The sequence below is a fragment of the Protobothrops mucrosquamatus genome, unplaced genomic scaffold (genome assembly GCF_001527695.2).
Source record: "Protobothrops mucrosquamatus isolate PMUCROS unplaced genomic scaffold, P.Mucros_1.0 scaffold2625, whole genome shotgun sequence".
Taxonomy (NCBI): Eukaryota; Metazoa; Chordata; class Lepidosauria; order Squamata; family Viperidae; genus Protobothrops; species Protobothrops mucrosquamatus.
Genome location: NW_015388679.1, coordinates 351,301 through 373,494, shown reverse-complemented (window position 1 = coordinate 373,494; position 22,194 = coordinate 351,301). Strand labels below are relative to the sequence as shown.

General features: G+C 39.4%; 1 protein-coding gene across 1 annotated transcript in view; it reads right to left on the bottom strand.

The window, feature by feature from the left end:
- SLIT2 (slit guidance ligand 2) overlaps positions 1-22,194 on the bottom strand; it is a 193,580-nt gene that overhangs the window by 62,412 nt on the left and 108,974 nt on the right. The window contains exons 3-8 of the mRNA XM_029285971.1: positions 15,742-15,813; positions 9,008-9,079; positions 4,943-5,014; positions 3,822-3,985; positions 3,153-3,164; positions 2,326-2,464 (exon numbers count right to left, since the gene is read on the bottom strand). Coding sequence (XP_029141804.1) covers positions 2,326-2,464; positions 3,153-3,164; positions 3,822-3,985; positions 4,943-5,014; positions 9,008-9,079; positions 15,742-15,813 — 531 coding nt within the window. The remainder of the gene's footprint in view (positions 1-2,325; positions 2,465-3,152; positions 3,165-3,821; positions 3,986-4,942; positions 5,015-9,007; positions 9,080-15,741; positions 15,814-22,194) is intronic.

Genomic DNA, 22,194 nt, shown 5'->3' with positions numbered 1-22,194 from the left:
CCCCCCCCAGGCCCCCATGTAAAATGAGTCAGTAATAGTCAATGAGAACTAGGGGGAAAAAAAGATTTTGAAATGCAGAGATCCCTTTTTCATGCAGATGTTTTCTCGCCTAGAAAGAAATGTGCTTTGTGTACATTAATTGTGTTTTTACTACAATGAAAGGCAACTTTTGCTCTGGATAAGCCTTCAAAACCCTACAAGTTACTGCGAAGAAATAATTTTCCTTCTCTTAAACCGATATTGCCACCATCCTATTTGGAGCTTCCAGGTTGAGGACTTTTTTTTTTGAAAAAAGCTTCTGAAGTACTACTCAGGATTCTCATATTTGACTCACGTTCTCAGGAGCTGCAACTTGACGTAGATCAGGGGTCTTCAAACTTGGGCCCTTTTATGACTTGTGGACTTCAACTCCCAGGATTCCTCAGCCAGGCACTCCTGCTTGAGCAGGGGGCTGGACTAGAAGACCTCCAGGGTCCCTTCCAGCTCTGTTCTATTCTAGGTTCCAGTCCCCACTGTTTTCGTAGGTCTAGGACTGCCTATAAAAGTTGGAAAGCCTTTCTAACTGGAAGATCCGTCCCACAAGAGAAGCAGTTTGGCCAAGATCTGGTGGACTTTCCTTGGCTGGGTGAGACGAAGCAAAAATAAGACACAGCAAGATGTTTTGAACCCGGAGCGACCCAAATCCATGGACGTGCAAACAGCTGTTCCTAGTGTGAAAGCAGCTGTTTTAAGCATTTGCCCCCAAGGTTCAAAACAGCCTGTCCAATACTCAAAATTAGCTGTATGTGAAACAGGACATCTTGCCCTCTTAACAAATTATTTCAAAACCGAATGTTTGAATTTCAACCTTGGAAAAACAAAAGCCATCCCTAAATCACACTGCCCCAAAGAAGAGGGGGTCAAGCTATTCTCCAAAGCCCCTGAAGGCAGGACAAGAAGCGACAGATGGAAACTCATCAAGGAGAGAAGCAACCTGGAACTAAGGAGAAACTTCCTGACAGTTAGAACAATTAACCAGTGGAACCACCTGCCTCCAGAAGTTGTGAATGCTCCAACACTGGAAGTTTTTAAGAAGAGACTGGACAGCCATTTATCTGAAATGGTATAGGGTTTCCTGCCTGAGCAGGGGGTTGGACTAGATGACCTCCAAGGTCCCTTCCAACTTTATCACTATTATTATTATTATTTGTATCACAGTGATACATTTATAGGAAGAAGCTAATCTTAACTTTCATTTCATAACAATGCAGAAACAGCTGTTAACTAAGGATAGGAAACGGACTGCCAAAAATAAATAATTTGTAAACCAACGTAACAATGATAAACAATGGTGTTGTTTAATACCGGAATACTTTCTTGATAGACTATTACCGTCCATAGTGTAGTCACCACCTTTTCTGAAAAGCCTCTTATGTTAAAATAATCAGGGGGGGGTCTCTTGAGGTACAGTGGACTGACACTCAAAAGAAATTGGGTTGATTGTAGCAGTGACCTGCATTATGCCTCTCGAAACATTAATATTTTCGGTATGATAAAAAGTAGCAGAGTAACACAATCATGTTTTTTTTCCAGTATGGAATTAACTGCTAAAATAATGAAGTGGTCATCTTCTACGCTCCACAGATAAGCAAACATTTCTTCAGCATGTTATATGTCAAAGTCACTTGGGTGCCCCTCTACATCTAATATAATCAATGAATTAATTGTTCGACAAAACAGCCATTATTTTACATCAGAAATCCCACCGATAAGGTTAAAGTCATCAATCCTGAGATGCCAATATCTAACAATCAATATATTGTCCTCCTGGGGTCGAAATTTCACCAATGATGTCGATCTGGAATTGCTACTTAGTGTATTTGTGGCGGGGACGAATAGTACCCCCCCACACACACACACACAAAGTTGTGTTGGGAGGAACCTAACAGGAATTCACCTCTCTTTATGGATGGAAAGATTTTGCAGGCCACAGCGTGCTTGTGACAGCTTTTACTTGTCATTCAAGCTTCTGGCTCTGTTGAAACTAACAGAGATAATAAATCTGCATGTGCAAAACTCTTCCCAGTGCATATGTTTTTGGTGCATGCGTGGATATCTCTATATATGACACATTAGAGCGGTATTCTGCCCCATCTCCCTTACAAGGTGACTTTTAGTGACCGATCCCAACAATTCAAGTGATGCAATCACCCAGACGTGTGTCAAATCCACACTGGTTCATTCACAGGAAGTTAAGTTGTTAGGAAGTTATACCATCTTTCTCGTGGTCACAGGACCCTCGGATAACAAACATTAGAAAGACAGGAGAAAAAGCTTGTTACCTACATTTCTGTAATGGTTTCTGGAAGGTTGGTGGGGATTTCAGCCAGGCCTTTTCCTCGGCAATCCACAATGTTGTTACTACAGGTACAGGCAGCGGGGCAGTGCAACACACTACAGGAGGGAGCCATAAAAGACTGGTGACCTGAAAACAGCAACAAACAGCCACTTCTAGAGCTGCAAGGTGGCTATTCAAGAAAAGTGCAACTAATCCCTCGCAGGACCGTTCTTAAGCCTCCCCAATCTTCTTAACGTAAAATGCCCACAAGAACTCAGGTGAGCTACTTCCACCTAGTAGCTGAGTTAAAACCAAACTCAAGGATACTCAGGTTTCAAACGATGTCCACCGACGCCTTGAGTAAATATATTATTTACAGGCGATTCTGTTTTAATTTTGAATGGTTAGAAAAGCCAATCGCATTTTTCAACAAGCGCTGTGCATTCTCTCGCGCTAACCGTTCAGCAAAACGCCAGAAAGTTCAGAATAACAGCATCCCATCCACAAGGAAGAAGCAAGTACTTGCATGCTATAAGGAAGGTGTGTTTTATTACCTAACCATTATTGTAACAAGTTTGGTCTGGGAGTGGGTCAAGACATCTGGAAGGAATCCAGATGTTTGGGAAAGACCTGCAAGCTCGCACTCTTTCCTTTTTCATGCGTTTGGACATTATCTGCTGAGCATGCCCAACAAAAACATTTGGGGTGGAATAAAAGAGAACGGTCCATGTTACGGTTTTATACACAGGCTCTGGGCAACTGGGATGCATTAAGAGCTACTGACAATTAACTGATGATACAATTGATTTTTTTTAATGATTTAAAGTGAACTTGCCTTCTTCCTCATCTTGGAGGTTAGGAACAGAGAAAAGGAGACAAACGTTAGCAATATATCACTTGTCATTTAATTATTCTTTCATGACAAGCAAACAAAAAAAAAACCAACCCCACAGATGGTAAAATGTGTAACGTATCTGCTTGTTTATTCAGACTTTGTATTTATTTCTTGTGCAAAAGTAAGTTATTAATTTTGGATGGGGACGTGGAGCTCAGCAGAGCCAGAATTTCGCCTCTTGCTGATCTGTCACCAGGAAAAAGCAAGAGTTTGTGGCAATGAAATATGGCAGCATCTCTCCTTCTAGCCTAAGGTATTGTAGACCTAGGAGCAGAGGCAACTTCCATCAGGCAGAAAAGGATTAATCTAAGAACTAAGAAGCATAAATGCAGTCCAGAATATGGGCTCTTTTCTCCAACTTTTGCAGCTGACTGCATTTCTACAAAAGCAAAAAGAGGGTGAAATTAAGACTCTTGATTGCTTAAGTCCATCTTCTAAGTCAGCTTTCTGAAGTGAAGTGGCTTCATTGAACCACTCAGAATCCTGGGAAAGTGGATTCTTGCTGGACCTCCATGGACTATCCGTGAAACTAAGACTGCAAATGCTGCTTTTTCCATCTCGTCCGGCATCGATCAAAAGGATGGTGGAAACACACACGGTTGATCTTACCGCTGCAGATGAATTCTCGTTTCTGCACCTCAGCTATGTTATGTCCTCGCAAGTGTAACGGGGCCGTACACTGAGTGTAAAGGCCAACTCGGGGTCGTTGACGTAGCCAGTCAGATAGCCAAGCCAAGTGGCAATCACACTGCAGGCTGTTTGAGTGAAGGCGGCTGCAAAAAAAAAGGAACAACCCACACATTCCCAAAAGTCAGCGCGTGAGATGGGAAAAGTGAACAAAAGAGGACAGGTCCTAAACAGAATGCTTTTATTTTATGCCTGCCATGCCAAACTCAAATTGGAGGCTAAAATATGACACCTGTCCTGCCCTCCTCGTTTGGGAAGCATTGTTTCATTCCTGCTGTCAGCCCAAAAGGAATTGATTATTTCAAAGGTTGTTGTCTAATATTAAATCCAGGCTTCTGGAGCATCAACCTTGCTACTGCATTAAATTAACACTGATTAGAATTTATTCAAATATATTTAGGCGTATTTCACCTGCGGATCTCAGCTGGAGGAGTGGAGGGCAAATGCCGATGAGATTCAATTAAAACACTGTTGACATTGTATTTTTTTTATATTAGGAAGAATCTGGGAAAAGTATTTTAATTTAACTAAGCACTGAGGCTTAATTTTTTTAAAATAAATAAATAAATAAATAAACGTTCAAACAGTTCTCATTTATCATACCTGACAGCCAGTCAGAGATGGAGTTGTGAAATTAAATGAAACATGACTTATTTAATTCCACAGGATACCACTAATTCTATCAAATATATTTGTACTGCTTTAAATATCAATCTATCCTAGATTCTTCCTGATATTATCCTGATTATTATTATATTCAGTTACAAAAAAAACCTAATCAAAGAAATGATTTTTTTTTATTGGTTTGAATGTCATGCTAACTCTGAACATACAAGAGTGAGATTTTCCATTTAATAAAACATTATTTCCCTTCAGAGTTCCTAAAATTATACGTTTTTCTTGAAGGGGGCTCATCTTAAATTCCCTCCCCAATGGGAGTAGATTTAGAATGTCCCAAAACTTAAAGCTGGTCCTTCTAGAAAGAAAAATGGACTTCTTCAGACTTTGACACCTTTCTAGTAGGAAAAATTGTAATTACTTACAAGGTTCGCAATTTGGGCATATGGTTGAAACTGGCCACCGAGAGTCGTGTGATGTTGTTATTGTTGAGAGTGCTGCAAAATATCAACAATGGGTGTTTGTTTGTTTATTTAGGTACAAAGGTCTCCAGTTACTCTTATATCTATGGACAATATTACGCTCCATCACTAAGAAAGAAAGAAAATAATGAACAAAAGCAGAATACTGTGGCCAGAGCACCAAAAGGCAAGACAAGAAAAAACGGGTGGAAACTCAATCAAGGAGAGAAGCAACCTAGAACTACGGAGGGATTTCCTGACAGGGAGGACAATTGACCAGTGGAAGGACTTGGAAGAAGAAACTGAACTGCCATTTGTCTGGAATGGTATAGGGCAGGGGTCGGCAACCTTGGCTCTTTTATGACTTGTGGACTTCAACTCCCAGAATTCCTGAGCCAGCATGGCTCAGCTTGGAAACCTCTCCCTTTCCCCTCAGCATGGCTGGCTCAGGAATCCTGGGAGTTGAAGTCCACCAGTCATAAAAGAGCCAAGGTGGCCTACCCCTGGTCTAGGGTCTCTTGCTTGAGCAGGGGGCTGGACTAGAAGACCTCAAAGGTCCCTTCCAACTCTGTTAGTCTGTATTCTAAGATGCTAAAGAGATCAACAAAGAGATGTAAGAATACCCAGTTATGTTAAAAATCTAAATCAGGGTAGAGGAGTGATTCTGATTGTGAATTACTGGTCCATTGTTGATCAATACACAAGCTAAGTTAAGCATAAAAAGAATGACTTTTTATAACTTACTTACGAAGTATGTTACTTGTAAATATTAATCATCACTGTTAACAGTTTTCCTGATACAGCTTAGAAGTTCCTCATAGTAAAACCGTCCACATTTAGGTCACTTTTGTAGAAACAGTCACAAATTATGAGACTTGTGTTCATAACTGGAAACATTTCTTGAGCTTTTTTTTTTTAAGGCACACCCAACTGAGAACGAGGCAGAAGAGCCATATTACAAATGCAATAACCTTTGCAAAGAACAAGTCTTCATTTCTCATTGCCAAATATTAATTACTTTTGCAAGGGTGCTTTTTGACGAGGCCACTGGACTTTCTTCTTTTTCTTTGAAGAAGTTTCGCTTCTCATCCCAGAAGCTTCTTCAGCTCTGAAGCGATGAGAACTGAAGAAGATTCTTGGATGAGAAGCGAAACGTCTTCAAAGAAAAACAAGGAAGTCCAGTTGCCTCTTGAAAAAGCACCTTTGGGGCAACCAGGACCTTGAGGACTGGGAACTTCCATAGTCTTTCATGTTGTCTTTTTCATTATAAGAATCAAACATCACATCTCAAAAATGCAACGGTGCTGTGATTTTGAGAGACAGGTAGAGGAACAATGGTGTGGAACAAGGTGGAAAATTCTTATGGAATTTTTTCATAAGAAAAAAAAATGAAGAATTATTGGGGAATGTATTCCAAATGAAAGCTCAAAGGACCAAATTTGTCCCATAAAAGAAAATTTTACGTTGTTTCAGTTCTTCCAAAGACTTACACCGAATACAGGATAACAAGAGTCGGAAGGGATCTTGGAGGTCATCTAGTACTTTAATAATATAAACTCTCTAAATAATAAAATGTGTCTTTTCAAAACATATACACCGGTATATAATTATTTGGTTTATTCTATCTTGGGCTGCTTGCATTGTACAATCCAAATGGAAAGAAAATTTAGGAACAACCTAAATGGCACCAGTGATTCATTAACCTTACTAAAATTAATGGCAAGTACAGATGATGGCTCCCGTTATTAATCTGGATTGAGAATGGCAACAGCTGTATGGGACGTTCAGAATTAAAACTTTTCACCGCCAAAACTATTTTGTATTATCCAATGGATAATGTTCAACTCCAGTCCCAGTTCCTCCCAATCCTTTCTGTTTATTCCCTATTACTAAGTTCAGAAGGAGAGCTGGGGTGGGGAAGAGAAAAACCCAAATTCACCAATTGTAAAAAAATAAATAAAAAAATAACAATTGTGCTTCAATATTTTCCATACATTCTGTATTCTTTCCAAACACATTCCAAATCTTCTGCGCTTTTTTTTTCAGCACAAAAAAAAGGCCAAAAGTTTTGTTTTTTTTCCCCAAAAGGCAACTGGACTGTCTTTGTTTTTCCTTGAAGGCGTTTCGCTTCCCATCCAAGAAGCTTCTTCACTTCTGACTGGACATTCTTTGTTTTTCCTTGAAGACGTTTTGATTTCTCATCCAAGAAGCTTCCTCAGTTCTTGGATGAGAAGCGAAATATCTTCAAGGAAAAACAAAGACGGTCCAGTTGCCTTTTGAAAAAGCATTTTTGGGACAACCATGATCTGGGAGACGGAGAATCTCCACAGACATATTAGCAGCCAGAAATTAAAATCAAGAAGTTATTATTAGTTTTAAAGAGCAGTCGCACAGGGAAGTGTTTTGAATTATCGGAGTGTTTTTGAATATCTCCATCTGGGCGTTTCTTAAGCGATCCCACAATAATGACTAACTTTAAGTGATTAGCAGAACTGAGAATTAATCCCTAAAAAAAAGTTTTGTAAAACAGCAAAAATGAAAAGAAAGGAATTCACACAACTCCTCCACTGTTTTATCTCTTGCTTTGTAGAAAACAACAATCACCAGTCAATTGCTGCAACTATGTGCAGATTTTGTATTCTTTGTTCTTATCTAATAAACAGGAATAGTTTAATCAAAAGGAAATAAGTAGTTAAGGCAGGGTACAACCAGAATTAAAAATCTTTACCATCTTCTAACTACTGTGGCCTTATAGACGCTACGCAATTTTCACTGAATCAGATTTTCAACGGGACAATTTATTTTCACGGATGGATCAGAATTTCATCTATACAATGGAAAAGTATAGAAAAGATTTGAATCTACAGAACCTTCAAAGTGCATACATTGAAAAATCCAACTTTAAAAGTGAATAAATAGAAGGATATCTGTGTAAAAAAACAAAAACAAGAAATTAAGAAAAAAAATTAAAGTGTCAAGCAGCCGTGGTTCTGTTTTAATTTTTTAATTTTTCACAGGAAGTGTTCATTTACACTGTCAAACTAGATTATGTGGGTGATCTTCATCTGACTTCTGGTGCTTTTTATATTTTATTTTTTTAAATTTTTTTTTTTTTTTAAAAAGTCCATTTTGAAATGAAATCATGAAAGATGAAATAAGATAAAAACATCTCACCTATAAAACAGCTTAAGAAAAATCTAACTAGTTTTTAAGACTCTTTTTTTTAAAAAAGAGCCTGTCTTAGGCTGATAGGGATGACATGGTCCTGAGGAGAAATTTCATATTTAACAAGTGCTAGATATGCTCTATTTTCCTGATCCAAAGAGCATGCAATTCAGACTGGTTGGTATTCTTCCATGACAACATGCAAATTATTTCACTTTGATAAAAATTAATGGGCAATTATCATTCATCATCAACAGTTGGAAAGAGGTTTGGGGGGATGAAAAGGTTGGTTCGTTCACTGCAGAAAAAGGCTCCACCATACTGGTTGGGGTTTCCCAAAAGTACTTTCAGAGCGCTGGTGCGTTCTGCATAGTATCTGATGAGAAAGTCCTATGGACTTCTGTTAAGCTGTTCCACAACTAGCAGCTTGCACACTGTGGCTCAAGATCCTTCACCCAGGAATAAATACCCATCCTTCACAGGGGGAAACCACATCCATGCACATCCATGCTAATATCCTGCTGGGGTGTGAAGCTGCTTAAGTACATTTGAGGCTTCACTTTGCTCAGGACAAAACAATTACACGGGAAAAGAACAGGAGGGTGTTAGATCTGAACCACGGAGAACACAATGACTGAAAAATAAACCGAAATATCAAACCCTTAAATCTGCTTTTCAAAGGAGATTTTGGAAAGGTTGACGGGGTCGGGGGCTGAAGGACCACCTTCCCCCTCCCCCAGACATTTCAAACTGTTCTTTTGTGGCATCCCTTTGCTTTTAAGCATTTTGACACAACTCCACAACTCCAGCTACCAGCTATTCAACTTTCCCGTTTGAGAAAAGGAGAGAGGAGGCTATACTCACAGGACTTCCAGATCCCGCAGGGCTCTGAATGCTCCATCTTCGATGCAGCTGATCTGGTTGAAATCCAGTTGCCTATTTAAGAAAGTGGGAGAGGACAGGTGAAGCAAGTCCGGAGGCTGGACACCGAGTAGATTAAAACAAAAAAAAAAAGGCTTCCTGAGAGACGAGGCTCGGGAGATGGGCCTTGCGCTCCGGATTGGATGCGATCACAAAAATCCCTTTTCCTTTTGCACGCCGTGTGCAAAAAACGCCAGAGCCCTGGGAAAGCTCCAGTAAATAATAACTGCACCTTATATTAAATGCCAAAGGAATGCAATTTCATTACATCAAGAAAAGCTATCCATTAAAAGCTCTCAGCGTCATCTTGCTGAAACAATTTCATTAAGGTAAAGGGCTGTAAATCACTTAATGTCGTGCATCCCCTCAGTGACCTAACAGAATCCATTTATCAGAGAAGCACACAGCTGCATGTTAATTTCGCTGGCAGGAGCAGGAAAGACCCCCCAACCCACACACACACCCTTAGGCAGCCTCCTTCCAAGATCCTTGGGAGCCCCACACTGCCCGGATTGTCTTCCGAATTCTCCCGTGAATTAAAAATCTGTGCCTGTTGCAGTTCGTGAAAATAAAGCCCAGCCTAGGAACGACGCTGGCGTTTCTCTTGCCTCGATGCAGATCAAGGGAGGCTGGGATGATAGACCTAATCAGGGTGGAGTCCAGGCATTTATTAAATTAAAACGTTACGGTAAAAATCTCTCCCAATCAGCTTTTGCAAACTGTTACATTTTCTACTTCAAAACACTGGCATATGGCAAAACAGACAAACCTCTCTATTATTTCTAAGTAAGCAATAAATAAGACTACGGTCCTTGACATAGGACCACAACTGAGCCCAAAATTTATGTTGCTAAGCGAGACATTTGTTAAGTGAGCTTTGCCCCCATTTTACGACCTTTGCCACAGTTGTTAAGTGAATCGCTTCAGTTGTTAAGCTAGCAACCCGGTTGTTAAGTGATTCTGGTTTCCCCTTATTAGTAACATGGTTGTGAAGAGAATCTGCTTGACCTTGCTTGTCAAAAGGTCGCAAAAGGGATCACATGACCCCGGGACGCTGCAACCGTCGTAAGTACATGCCAGTTTCCAAGCGTCTGAATGTTGATCACATGACCCAGGGGATGCTGCAATGGTGCTAAGTTTGAAAAACGGTCATACATCACTTTTTTTTCCAGTGCCGTTGTAACTTTGAATGGCCACTAAACACACTGCTGTAAGTCGAGGATTGCCTGTAACATCCCAAATTTGGATTAATAGATTTATCTATATATATATATCTGTGTTTATGCGTGCCTATGGGTGTATTTGTTACCTCGATCCACACTGTTATTTTCTTCTAAGGAAGATGAGTATAAAGACATAGGCATCTAAACTTGATTCTGGTTCTCTTATACCACGCTAGAAAACCAGAATATATACAGTATATTTATTTAAATGAAAACTCTGCCAAAAATTGATATAAAGCTTGATCTCTAAGTGTATTTTGACAAGAGCTGGAGAGATGAATCCTCTGCATTTGTATCATTGCTAAGTAGGGATGCCTTCAATGTATACTTTCAGCTGATTTAATAGTTTGGACCTACGAAGGTGTCAAGCAGCCTGCTTTAATTTCCAATGTGTTTAACTCCAAACCCAAATGCACTTGGTTACACCTTGTTCACTAACAACGTGAGGAGAGGACTGGGCCACTGTCACACTAATGCAGGGGTACCTTGGCTCTTTTATGACTCGTGGACTTCAACTCCCAGAATTCCTGAGCCAGCCAATATATATATATTCAACTCCTCTTGGGAATCCTGGAAGAAATCTGTGTAGCTTTCTTTGCAGGGATATGCAAATGGTTTCTCCCTCTGTGTATTTTTCCATCTTCCTGTCTACTTACAAAAATGCCATATCTTGGAAGTAATCTTTGTAAATACTAACCAACATGACCCAACATGACTCATGATAAAATGCTGCTGGGACGCCATCAAACTATACCTCAACTAATATTTTTTTTAAAAAATGTGCACGTTCCTGCAAATACGTTTGTGGTTGCTTTCGTTCCTGCAGCAACATAAAATGCAGTATACGTTCCTAATAGCCAACACAGAGTTTTATATTATACACTGTGAATCCTAATCTTAGATCTGAGTGTGGAAGAAGAATTTCAGAGTAGCCAAAATATTCTCGGTAGTGTAGAATTGACCCTATTTATTGACACACAACTCACAAGTTCCTGTCAAGGTAAAAGACCACGTTTCCATATGTAACCAAATGTATTTGGATACATAAAATCCATACAGGTATATAGAAGAGCAGGGATAGAAAAGGACTGGAGGATAAAACATATGAGGAACGGCTGCTGGAATTGGGTATGTCTACTTTAATGAAGAGAAGGATGATGGGGGACAGGATAGCAGTGTTCCAATCTCTCAGGGGCTGCCCCAAAGAAGAGGGAGTCAAGCTATTCTCCAAAGCACCTGAGGGCAGGACAAGAAGCAACGGGTGGAAACTCATCAAGGAGAGAAGCAACCTAGAACTAAAGAGAAACTTCCTGACAGTGAGAACAATTAACCAGTGGAACAACCTGCCTCCAGAAGCGGTGAATGCTCCAACACTGGAAGTTTTTAAGAAGAGACTGGACAGCCATTTGTCCAAAATGGTGTAGGGTTTCCTGCCTGAGCAGGGGGTTGGACTAGATGACCTCCAAGGTCCCTTCCAAATTTTTATTATTATTATTATTATTATTATTATTATTATTATTATTATTATTATTATTATTATTATTATTATTATTATTATTATTATTATTATTATTATATTTGCAGCCAACATTCCAGAAGAGAGGCTTAAGATACAGCAGGATCTTGACAGACTTGAATATTGGGCACTATCTAACAAAATGAAATTCAATGGTGAGAAAATTAAAGTTTTACATTTAGGCAAGAAAAACCAAATGCACAGGTATACCGTATAGGCAGTCCCTGGCTCAATAGCAGTAACTGTGAGAGGGATCTTGGGTCCTAGTCAGCCATCACTTAAATAGGAGCCAGCCATGTGCAGCAGCTGCCAAAAAAAGCCAACACAATCCTAAGATGCATTAAGAGAGGGATAGAATCAAGATCACATGAAGTGTTATAGTACCGCTTAAGGCCACACTTGGAATACTGCATCCAGTTTTGGTCTCTACAGTAAAAAGAGATTTTGAGAGTCTAGAAAGTGTGGAGAGAAGAGCAACAATGATGATTAGAGGACTGGAAGATAAAACATACGATTGTTGGAATTGGGAATGTGTAGTTTAATGAAGAGAAGGACGAGGGTGGACATGATAGCAGTCTTCCAGTATCTCAGGGGCTGCCCCAAAGAAGAGGGAGTCAACGGATGGAAGCTTATCCAGGAGAGAAGCAACTTAGAACTAAATGAACTGTTGTAAATCGAGAACTACCTACACAAAGAATAGAATAGAGCTGGAAGGGACCTTGGAGATCTTCTAGTCCAGCCCCCGCTCAAGCAGGAGAACCTATACCATCTCAGACAAGTGACTGTCCAGTCTCTGCTTAAAAACCTCCAGGGATGGAGCAATTCTTCACCACTTCTAATTGTGGAAAAGAAGTTATATTCAAATTATATAGTTTTTTCCCCCCTTACATTGTTCCTGTAACAAAATACTTATATAAGAAAAAAAAACCTATAATTTTCCAGGCATTGAAGTTAATCCTTTTAGTGCAATATTTGTGATGCAGTTCATTTAAATACACACACATATTCCCAAGAGCTTGCCATTTTCAATAATTAAGGACATTTAACAATTAAGTTAATTGGCTTTTTATTTTGAAAGGCCAAAATAATATAACCGGTCTAGTTCTTTAACCTCTGGAGCCATTTATCAAAGCCATTAAATTAGAATGATGGCAGGGAATGTTATCACTTGACACAACACAAAAGAAAAATTGTCCCCAGACAAATTGATAAAATCTTTTAATGCTGTCAAATTTGCCTAATGCAGTCTTCAGGTTCATCTGTAAAAGGGTGAGAAGTATGTTGGCTCAATTTCTTATTATCCTGAGCTATCAATATATAAATCAGCCCTGACACAAATCCTCCTAAATCATCTGTATTATACACAAAGGGAAAGGATTTAACAGCATAGAGTGCACTCAAGCTAATCTTGTCCTAAAAGAATTGAAAGGCAGAATTTTTTTCCCCCCAAATTGGCAAAAATTCAGGTGCATTAGGGGGAAAAAAGGGGGGGGAGGAATATTTCAAATGCCACTGTGGCAGAGTTGGAAAATGAGTTTCAAACTTCCTATTTCCTTGCACAAAGTTATTTTTCTCTTCTCTTGAGATCAAGCCCTGGAATAAAATCCATTTTTTTGGCAACAAGACACTGGTTCAAATGTATTGTTTCCTCTTTGTTTTGCATTACTTGAGGGGCACGGAATAATGGCAAAAGATGGTGAAAAAGAGATTGAAAATATGTAAGTTAAATCCAGCCAGATCTATCCAAATTTACAAAACAAAACAATTATTTTTGCTTGACTTTTAAGAATCAAATTGTTTCCCTCTGACTTTTAGGAAAAGGGATGCTTCTTTTGGAATATTCTATGTATCATGTCCTTTTTTAAAATCATCTGAACGACAAAAATATTTCTTAATTTAAAAAGAAAATGCTAATAGTGAAATGGCTGTTCGGTTTTTTTGCTGGGGATGTGGACATAAAACTGTCATTTCAGCCTTTCAAAACCTAGAGAGAAGTTGGATTCTTATAGGCTCCTTCCAGATTGAAGAAGGCAGCCAGTTCCATCATCCCTGAATGGAAAGAAGATGGAGAAACGTGGATTTCAATAAAAAAAAGCCCCTGGACGGGGAGGCAGCGAGACTCCGGAAGAAAATAAGCAGTAAAATTGCCACCCACTCTTTCTACAGTGTGGTGGCCGGTCTATTTTATTTAGGAAACTTCTTCTCCAGTGATGAAAAATGAACTAAGCTGCCCAGAGCTGCCTCGAAAAATGAGACGGACAGCATATAAATTTAATAAATAAATCAACTTTTTCAACCAATCTTCCTATGTGTGACCTTCACAGGGCTGCAAAACAAAGGACTGCGGGAGTCAGACAGACAGCACAGACTTTCACTTGTGGTGTCACTTAGTGGCAGCTTCACTGAGTTGTTGCTGCCGCCAATTGTGATGGCTAAACAAGGACCAGCTGTGTAACAATGCGTAAGAGAGTTAAGTTATTGTAAATCTTGGCATTTAGCAACATGACTTGGTAAATAAATATGCTTACACACAGACACGGTTTTACAGTATTTGTAACTAATGAAACTGACTGTAACTAATAGTAATTGCAGTGTGTGTGTATATATGTATATTTAAGTATATTATATATAAATATATATACAAACACATATACACATATACAAGATAGATAGATAGATAGATAGATAGATAGATAGATAGATAGATAGATAGATAGATAGATAGATAGATAGATAGATAGATAGACAGAGAAATAGATAGATAGACAGACAGACAGACAGACAGACAGACAGACAGACAGACAGACAGACAGACAGACAGATAGAGATAGATAGATAATGAAAAATTAGGGTATAAATGAAAACTTTCCATCGATAGATGGATAAGTAGGTAGATAGTAGGTAGATAGATTTATAACTGCTTTTCCCATTGATTGATTTTGTGCCCTGAGGATGTTGGAAGGATCCGACGAAAGCTTGGCCCCTATGATTGTATGCTTTTAAAAGTTTTTAAGGTTTTTACTAAACTTTTAATTGTCTTATATTCTCCTGGTGTTCGCATTTTTATTTTGCACCATAGATAGATAGGTAGGTAGGTAGGTAGGTAGGTAGGTGGTAGGTAGGTAGGTAGGTAGCTGGATGGATGGATATAGAGATAGAGATAGACAGACAGACAGACAGACAGACAGACAGACAGACAGACAGATATAGATAGATATAATCTCACTCAGTTTGTAACTAAAGTATTTTCTATGAAGATGGAAAGTTTTCATTTATACCCCAATTTTTCATTACCACTGAACTGGAAAATCAATATGCTAGAGAATAGTATTAAATTGGTTTAAATTTTTGGCCTGTTCTGATCATTCAAACTAAATTTTTCTGTGTTGGGCATGTATAACATGTAGGCATCCCCGGGTTTGTAAGTGTATCCGACACATGGATAAATACACACATACACACGGCTTAATACTTAATAGTTATTAACCAGTGCTATACCTGAAGACCCTCCTTTTATAATATTAGGTTTGTTGTTCCCCCCCCCTAAAGTTAGTGAGAGTCCCTCTGGTGTGGAGCAGCAGAGGGACCGAACGGGACGGTCCCAGCCCTGTTAGCTCTGAAGACCTGGCTGTTCCCCTCTGAATTTGGGGAGAGACGGGAGGATCTTTGCCCCTGAGTTGAGTCAGAGTTTTTGGGGCGGCACCCCAGGAGTTGTTTGGGTGGGGGAGTTTTTTTTTAATCTTGTAAGCCATCCAGAGTCTGAGATACGCAGCTATATTAAAAAGGAAGGAAGGAAGGAAGGAATATAATGAGAATAAAGTAGGCAGAGAAGGAAGGAAGGAAGGAAGGAAGGAAGGAAGGAAGGAAGGAAGGAAGGAAGGAAGGAAGGAAGGAAGGAAGGAAGGAAGGAAGGAAGGAAGGAAGGAAGGAGTACTTACAGATTTTTAATGTCAACAGCTCCACGGAAAGCCTTCCTTGGGATGGCGTGTATCTGGTTTTCACTGAGGTCCCTAAAAAAGATAATAAATAACTTTTCATTAGTTCTTTTCATTTAAGAACAGCTATATCAAATCAACCCAAACAATTAACTCTAATTCTACAGATTGCTTTGTATTCTGACAGTTTACCAATTACCCCTTCCCCCATACAAAATCCACGCAGTACACAAAATCCAATTCCTACACATAAGGGATATTTTAAAGACCGAGTTAGAGGAATATTTAATCATTGTTTTTTTTCCTTGCTGGTTGTGATCATTTTTCTCACAGAGTAATTTATAATAATTTATCCTGTGTGGAATTTGGACCAAGCCCTTACTCAACTCACATTAATATTGGCAAAATTAGTTTCCTCAAAATGCTTGCTAGTTGCGTATTTCACTTCTGCGGTGTGTATTTGTGACCTTTACTTACTATCTCTATGTTTGCACTGAGTTTATTTCCTTTTAATACAATTTTTAATGGAGTTCATAGTGGGTGGGTGATTTAGGCTATAAATCACACAGAGACATCTCTCTGTATAGATAGTTACAATAGATTAGAGAAACACCCCCCCTCTCTGTTTGTGTGTGTGTGTGTGTGTGTGAGAGAGAGAGAGAGAGAGAGAGAGAGAGAGACTGATTGATTGACTGACTGTATTCTTATGCTTAATTTTGTTTCGAACTGGAATTCAGAAAACCCCAACTTTTCACTTTGTTCAGACCCCAGAAAATCTCATTTACTCTTTGGTTAAACAGGTTGCTCCATCCACCAACATCTTTAAGTCCGTAAAATGGGTCGACAAGCCATTTTACTAAAAGAATCCAAATTTGAAAAGATCTTTTTTTTGGGGGGGGGGGGGCTGTCTAAACTTAGCTCTACAGATTCAGAGGTAAAGCTGAATATTTTCTATTCCCAGGAAATGCTAGATTTCACTGTTTCTTAGAATGAAAAGTGAAACAAAGTGCAGATGTAAAAAAAAAAAAGGATTATTAAAGTTTAAAATTTAAGAGGAAAAACAAACAGGCCATAAAATCTGCCTCTGCGCAATTAGTTACTTTTCCTCTTTCAGTTCTCCAGATATTTCCACTGCTTTCCCATACGCTTTCTCAGACATCCTGCTAAACCATTCAAAATGGAAAGGACAACAAGGGTATGTAACTGGGAATTGCAAATAGTTTTTTTTTTAAATCACTAGGGATGACATCTGTAAAATGCTCTCAACTCTGGAGGGAAGCTACTGAATTTTAGCTGAACCCGGGCTCAACGTTTTACTTTAAGGCTAACATTTCCTTCCAGAAAACGGAACCCAACACAGAAGTGATACAGAGAAAAGTTAATATGTAGTGAATAATTTGCTACATAAAACAAAGTTTTACCCCTGAATTTACAATTTACACTGGAAATTACCTCCCATTTTGATTCATTGTTGAATTTGCAGCATTGCTACACAGACTGCAAAACGTATTTATGAAAATGTGCATTAGTTTACATTTGTGTATCAGAGAAATAACTGGAGGATAAACTAGAACACCGGTTTTTATGCAGGTTTTTAATAATCTTGCAAATTTAGAGGCCGTTCTCAAACAGCAGACTGCCTGTATCCAATTCAAAATAGACGGTGCTCCATGTTGAATTCATCATAAAAAGTTCTGAGTGAACAGTCACCCCAGATGCTCTTGTCCACTTCGTGAAGGAACAGGGAGCCCGATTAGAGAGGCCGATTCCACCTCGTTGCAGTGAAGTCAGCTCTGCACTGCAGCTATTTTTATTACTCACCCTCCAATATCTCAGTCGGAGACGCAATTTACTTTACGAAGCACAGAATGCCATTATTTTAATTGTGTAAATGGAAATTGCTGTGTGCAGTAGTGAAAATCGTGGCTCCTCTAAAGTTGGGGCAAGGGACCCCCTTCCCCCCCCCCTGCACAGTTAAATCAACCTTACTTTAAGACAATAAATTTTACGTAGTAGGCAGACCTGCTTCTAAATTTAATTACTGGTAATTTTATTTTCCCTTTATGGTTTAACCTCTCTTAAGAGACTGATCAGTAGTGCCATAAATCTACAAAAGCATTCGATACTTTGCAGAAACTGCCTGGGGTGGAGGAAGGAATAAAGTGCACTTCTTTTTCTGAAAGCAGGAAACAAACTCAGCACCTGAAACCGGAGCCCTTCCACACTGCAGGCAGTCCTCAACTTACGACTAAAACGGACCCCCAAATTTCTGTTCTTAAGTGAGATGTTTCTTAAGTGAGTTTTGCCCCCATTTTTCAACTTTTCTTGCTGCAGTTGTTAAGGGAATCCCTGCAGTTGTTAAATTAATGACACGGTTGTTAAGTGGGTCTGGCTTCCCCCATTGACTTTGCAACCGTCATAAGTACATGCCAGTTTCCAAGCCTCTGAATTTGGATCACGTCACCACACGGGTGGTGCTACAACGGGCAATAAGTCCCTTTTTTCGGTGCTCTTTTCATTTCGAACGGTCACTAAATGAACCGCTGTAATTCAGACTATCGGTGCTATCCTGGCAATAGAAATGTAATGTCTAAAAAAGAGTCCCACAATGAATGGTAAAAAGCAACTGTCTGCAAAAATGATCCTATAGTCCACGATCTTCCGATGCCAGTTGCAAAGCCATTTTAGAGGATTGGGACAGCATTTCCCAAAAGGTTTTCTCAGGTTGCAGGACCAGTTTGTTTGTTGTTTGTTTATTTACAAAAAATAAACAAAGGGTGGGGCTTCTGAATAGTAGATGCCCTTTCCATCCCACCTTCATCGCATAAAAATAAATAAAGGGAGAAAAGGGAAATAATCCAGCCGGAAACCCAACAGAGGTCAGCCTAAGAGAATCCTAGGATTCTTTCAACTTGGTTTGCTGCTTGCAACATTTCATTGCCAAAGTGGTAACCGAGACGAGTGACACACAAGGGAGCAGGACCTGCTGACCATTTATGAGGGGCCACTGGTCCACCTGTCTTGATCTGGGTTGCTGCTGTATGCAAAAGCCAACGAATCTAGAAAGGTTCAAGCCTTCAGACTCCTAACGGGGTCGGTTCTGTTTTCCGAAGAGCGGCTGTTCTACTTAATACTCTTAATTCTTGAAGCCATTTGACTTTGTTTCATTGCATCCACCTACAACACTTTTATGTCTATATTATGAAGTTACATCTGGTGTTAACTTGGAATTATGTGCCTATTTCCATAAATTATGATATGGCGAGGTGCATATAACGTTTCCTCGTAATATATTTGCACCACATGGGTGAAAGAATAAAACTAGCTTGGGAACTCAAATAATTCTCTAGCCTTGACTCAATGCTCTGGGTATTTATTATAATTCGGAGGCTATTTTGCTGAACACCAAAACTTTTTCTTAAGTTCTGGAGTTCACATTTTTATTTTGTAGTCCCTGTAATGTAACATTGGTGAAATACAAACTCGTTAATGTTAAAGTCTCCTATTTTATTCCTAGAATAAAACTGTAGCAGCATATTAGTAATTCTTGAAGTAGATCAATTCCATTCTCTGATGTCTCCAGAAATGCACTTAGGCTAATTTGCTGAGAATGCCCAGCATAATACTGCTTTAAGCAGGCCATAAATATTATTCATTATAGAAAATTAAATTCCTAAGCAGATTTACTGTTCGTATTACAAAAAAGTTGCAATGGTTCTGGAAAACAAATAGTGATTATGATAAAAAAAAGAAGCAAAGCAGTAAACGTGATTTTCACAAAAATCACACTCCGAGAAAAGACACAGCAGCTTATGCAGTTTTCTATCTTACAAAATGCAACATTATCAATAACTATTAAGCACGTGATGTATTAATCAACCCATCAGAGAGATTGATTATTTTCTTTTTTTATATAAAAAACACAACTATTTAAAGTTGCTTTCTTTATATATCTTCAACAGACTTCTATCCCATTGCTTACTTATTATTACAGGGTGCCCAAACTTTTGTAACGCTGATATATGGAAAATTGACATGTGGAATGATGCACTGCCTTTATATGGCACAACGGCCGATAGCAAAGATTATATATTTTTAAAATTCTACATTCGGTAACGGTAAGAAAGCTTTGATTTCAGGTTTTCCATGAAAGTTTCCCATTAAAACATCGCGATAAAAAGAGAGTCCAGAATGGCTTTTTTTCAACTGAAGATCTGCAAGATGTCGTGATTGAAGGAGAAAAAAATGTTTTTTAACTTTTTTACATGCTGTCTCTCAGCTGCTAGACTGCTGCTTTGCTGTTGTTGGGAATACTGCCAAACATGAATTGTGTAAGTTAAGATTTGAACTGTATTGTGAAAATTTTCATATTTTTTGCTATTTTTATGCAAGACTTCCCTGACACCTGAGAAATTTCCTGACAGGTAGAACAATTAACCAGTGGAACAACCTGCCACCAGAAGCTGTGAATGCTTCAACACTGGAAATTTTTAAGAAGAGACTGGACAGCCATTTGTCCGAAATGGTATAGGGCAGTGGTGACGAACCTATGGCATGCGTGCCATAGTTGGCATGCAGAGCCCTCTCTGTGGGCACGTGCACCGTCGCCCCAGTCCTAGGCCTTCAGCTGGCTTTTATAAAACCTTTTCGCTTTAGCCCTTCGCCGCCATGTGCAAAAAAAAGGTTCAATCAATCAATCAATTTCAACTTCTCACCTAAAAAAAAGATCTCGCAAAGTTGGAGTTGATTGATTGAACTTTTTAGTCCCACCCAGTCTGCCGTTACCACCACAGCCACGCCCACCAAATGGGCCACACCCACCAAATGGGCCACACCCACTCAATGGGCCACGCCCATCCGGCATCCGACGACACATAAGTGGGTTTGGGGTTGCAGTTTGGGCACTCGGTCTCTAAAAAGTTCGCCATCACTGGTATAGGGATTCCTGCCTGAGCAGGGGGTTGGACTAGATGACCTCCAAGGGCCCTTCCAACTTTAGTAGTAGTAGTAGTAGTAGTAGTAGTAGTAGTAGTAGTAGTAGTAGTCTTGTTGTTATTAAATTATTATTATGACAAGGGTAAAAAAGTTGACAAAAGTTAGTCTAGAGGACTCATAATTCTGAAGCTGTAAAAGAAGTTCCTGCTTTTTTTCAGGAATGCGGCGTCCCTCATTGTGTACACTTGCACAGTAAGACAGTTGGAATTGCTCTGAATTCAGGGCAGGAGGAGATCCAGTATTGTTCTCACCACCCGGGAAGTTCCTTGCCCCAGATCCTGCCCACCTGGCAGTTCGGAAGCAAGTAAATAAATGCGAGTAGATAAACAGGCATCACTTTGGTGGGAAGATCACAGACTTCTGCGCATCTTTGGCGAATAGCTGGGCCACCTGACCAGGGAAATCGCCTTCGGACGACCCAGCTCCCTTGGGCCAAGAAACGGAGAACTGCTCCTGGACACGGATGGACTGGGGAAACCTCTACCTTTTTATATTACAGCATGGGAAAAGGGACAGGGATCACTAATCTGCCTAGTGAGGAGGTGAGGTGAATTTGGGGAGAATGCAAATTTTTGACGAGGAAAACAAATTCTCAAAAGCAATGTTTCCCTTAAAAGTTTTAAGTACAGTTACCTCCGGATCACGATCCTAAGTACTGTGCTGCACAAATATTAAACTTAACAAAAAAAAAAAAGATGCAGTTCCAGTATATTTTAGTCTTTGGGGGATTGTCGTGTTGTGCCAAGATTTGATTAAACTTTTGTAGAAAAAGACAGCTGCAAATTTACTCTCCGGGAGGCAGGAGGAGAGGAATCCAAACCATGCTTGGGCTGGAAATGAAGCTGTACCGTACAAGTAATAATAATAGTAGTAATAATAATAATAATAATAATAATAATAATAATAATAATAATAATAATAATAAAGTTGGAAGGGACCTTGGAGGTCATCTAGTCCAGCCCCCTGCTCCTATACCATTTCAGACAAATGGCTGTCCAGTCTCTTCTTAAAAACTTCCAGTGTTGGAGCATTCACCGCTTCTAGTGGCAGGTTGTTCCACTGGTTAATTGTTCTCACCGTCAGGAAGTTTCTCTTTAGTTCTAGGTTGCTTCTCTCTTTGGTTAGTGTCCATCCGTTGCTTCTTGTCCTGCCTTCAGGCGCCTTGGAGAATAGCTTGACTCCCTCTTCTTTGGGGCAGCCCCTGAGACATTGGAACACTGTATTTCTGTATCCCCCCCACACATGTCTGAAGGAATATTGGGTACCGCAAAGCTCGTGACGAGTATGTGATGAAAGTTAATTATATAGAAAGCCCGAGTAAACTACTTTCTGACAGACAACTTCTGCCGGTTGGAATGTTTTCAGAATTAATTGATTTTATGGCAGAGCCCAAAGAAAATTAAATTAAATTATATATTGGAACGTTTTCATTAGAAATGGATTTGGAAAAATAAAGCGGAG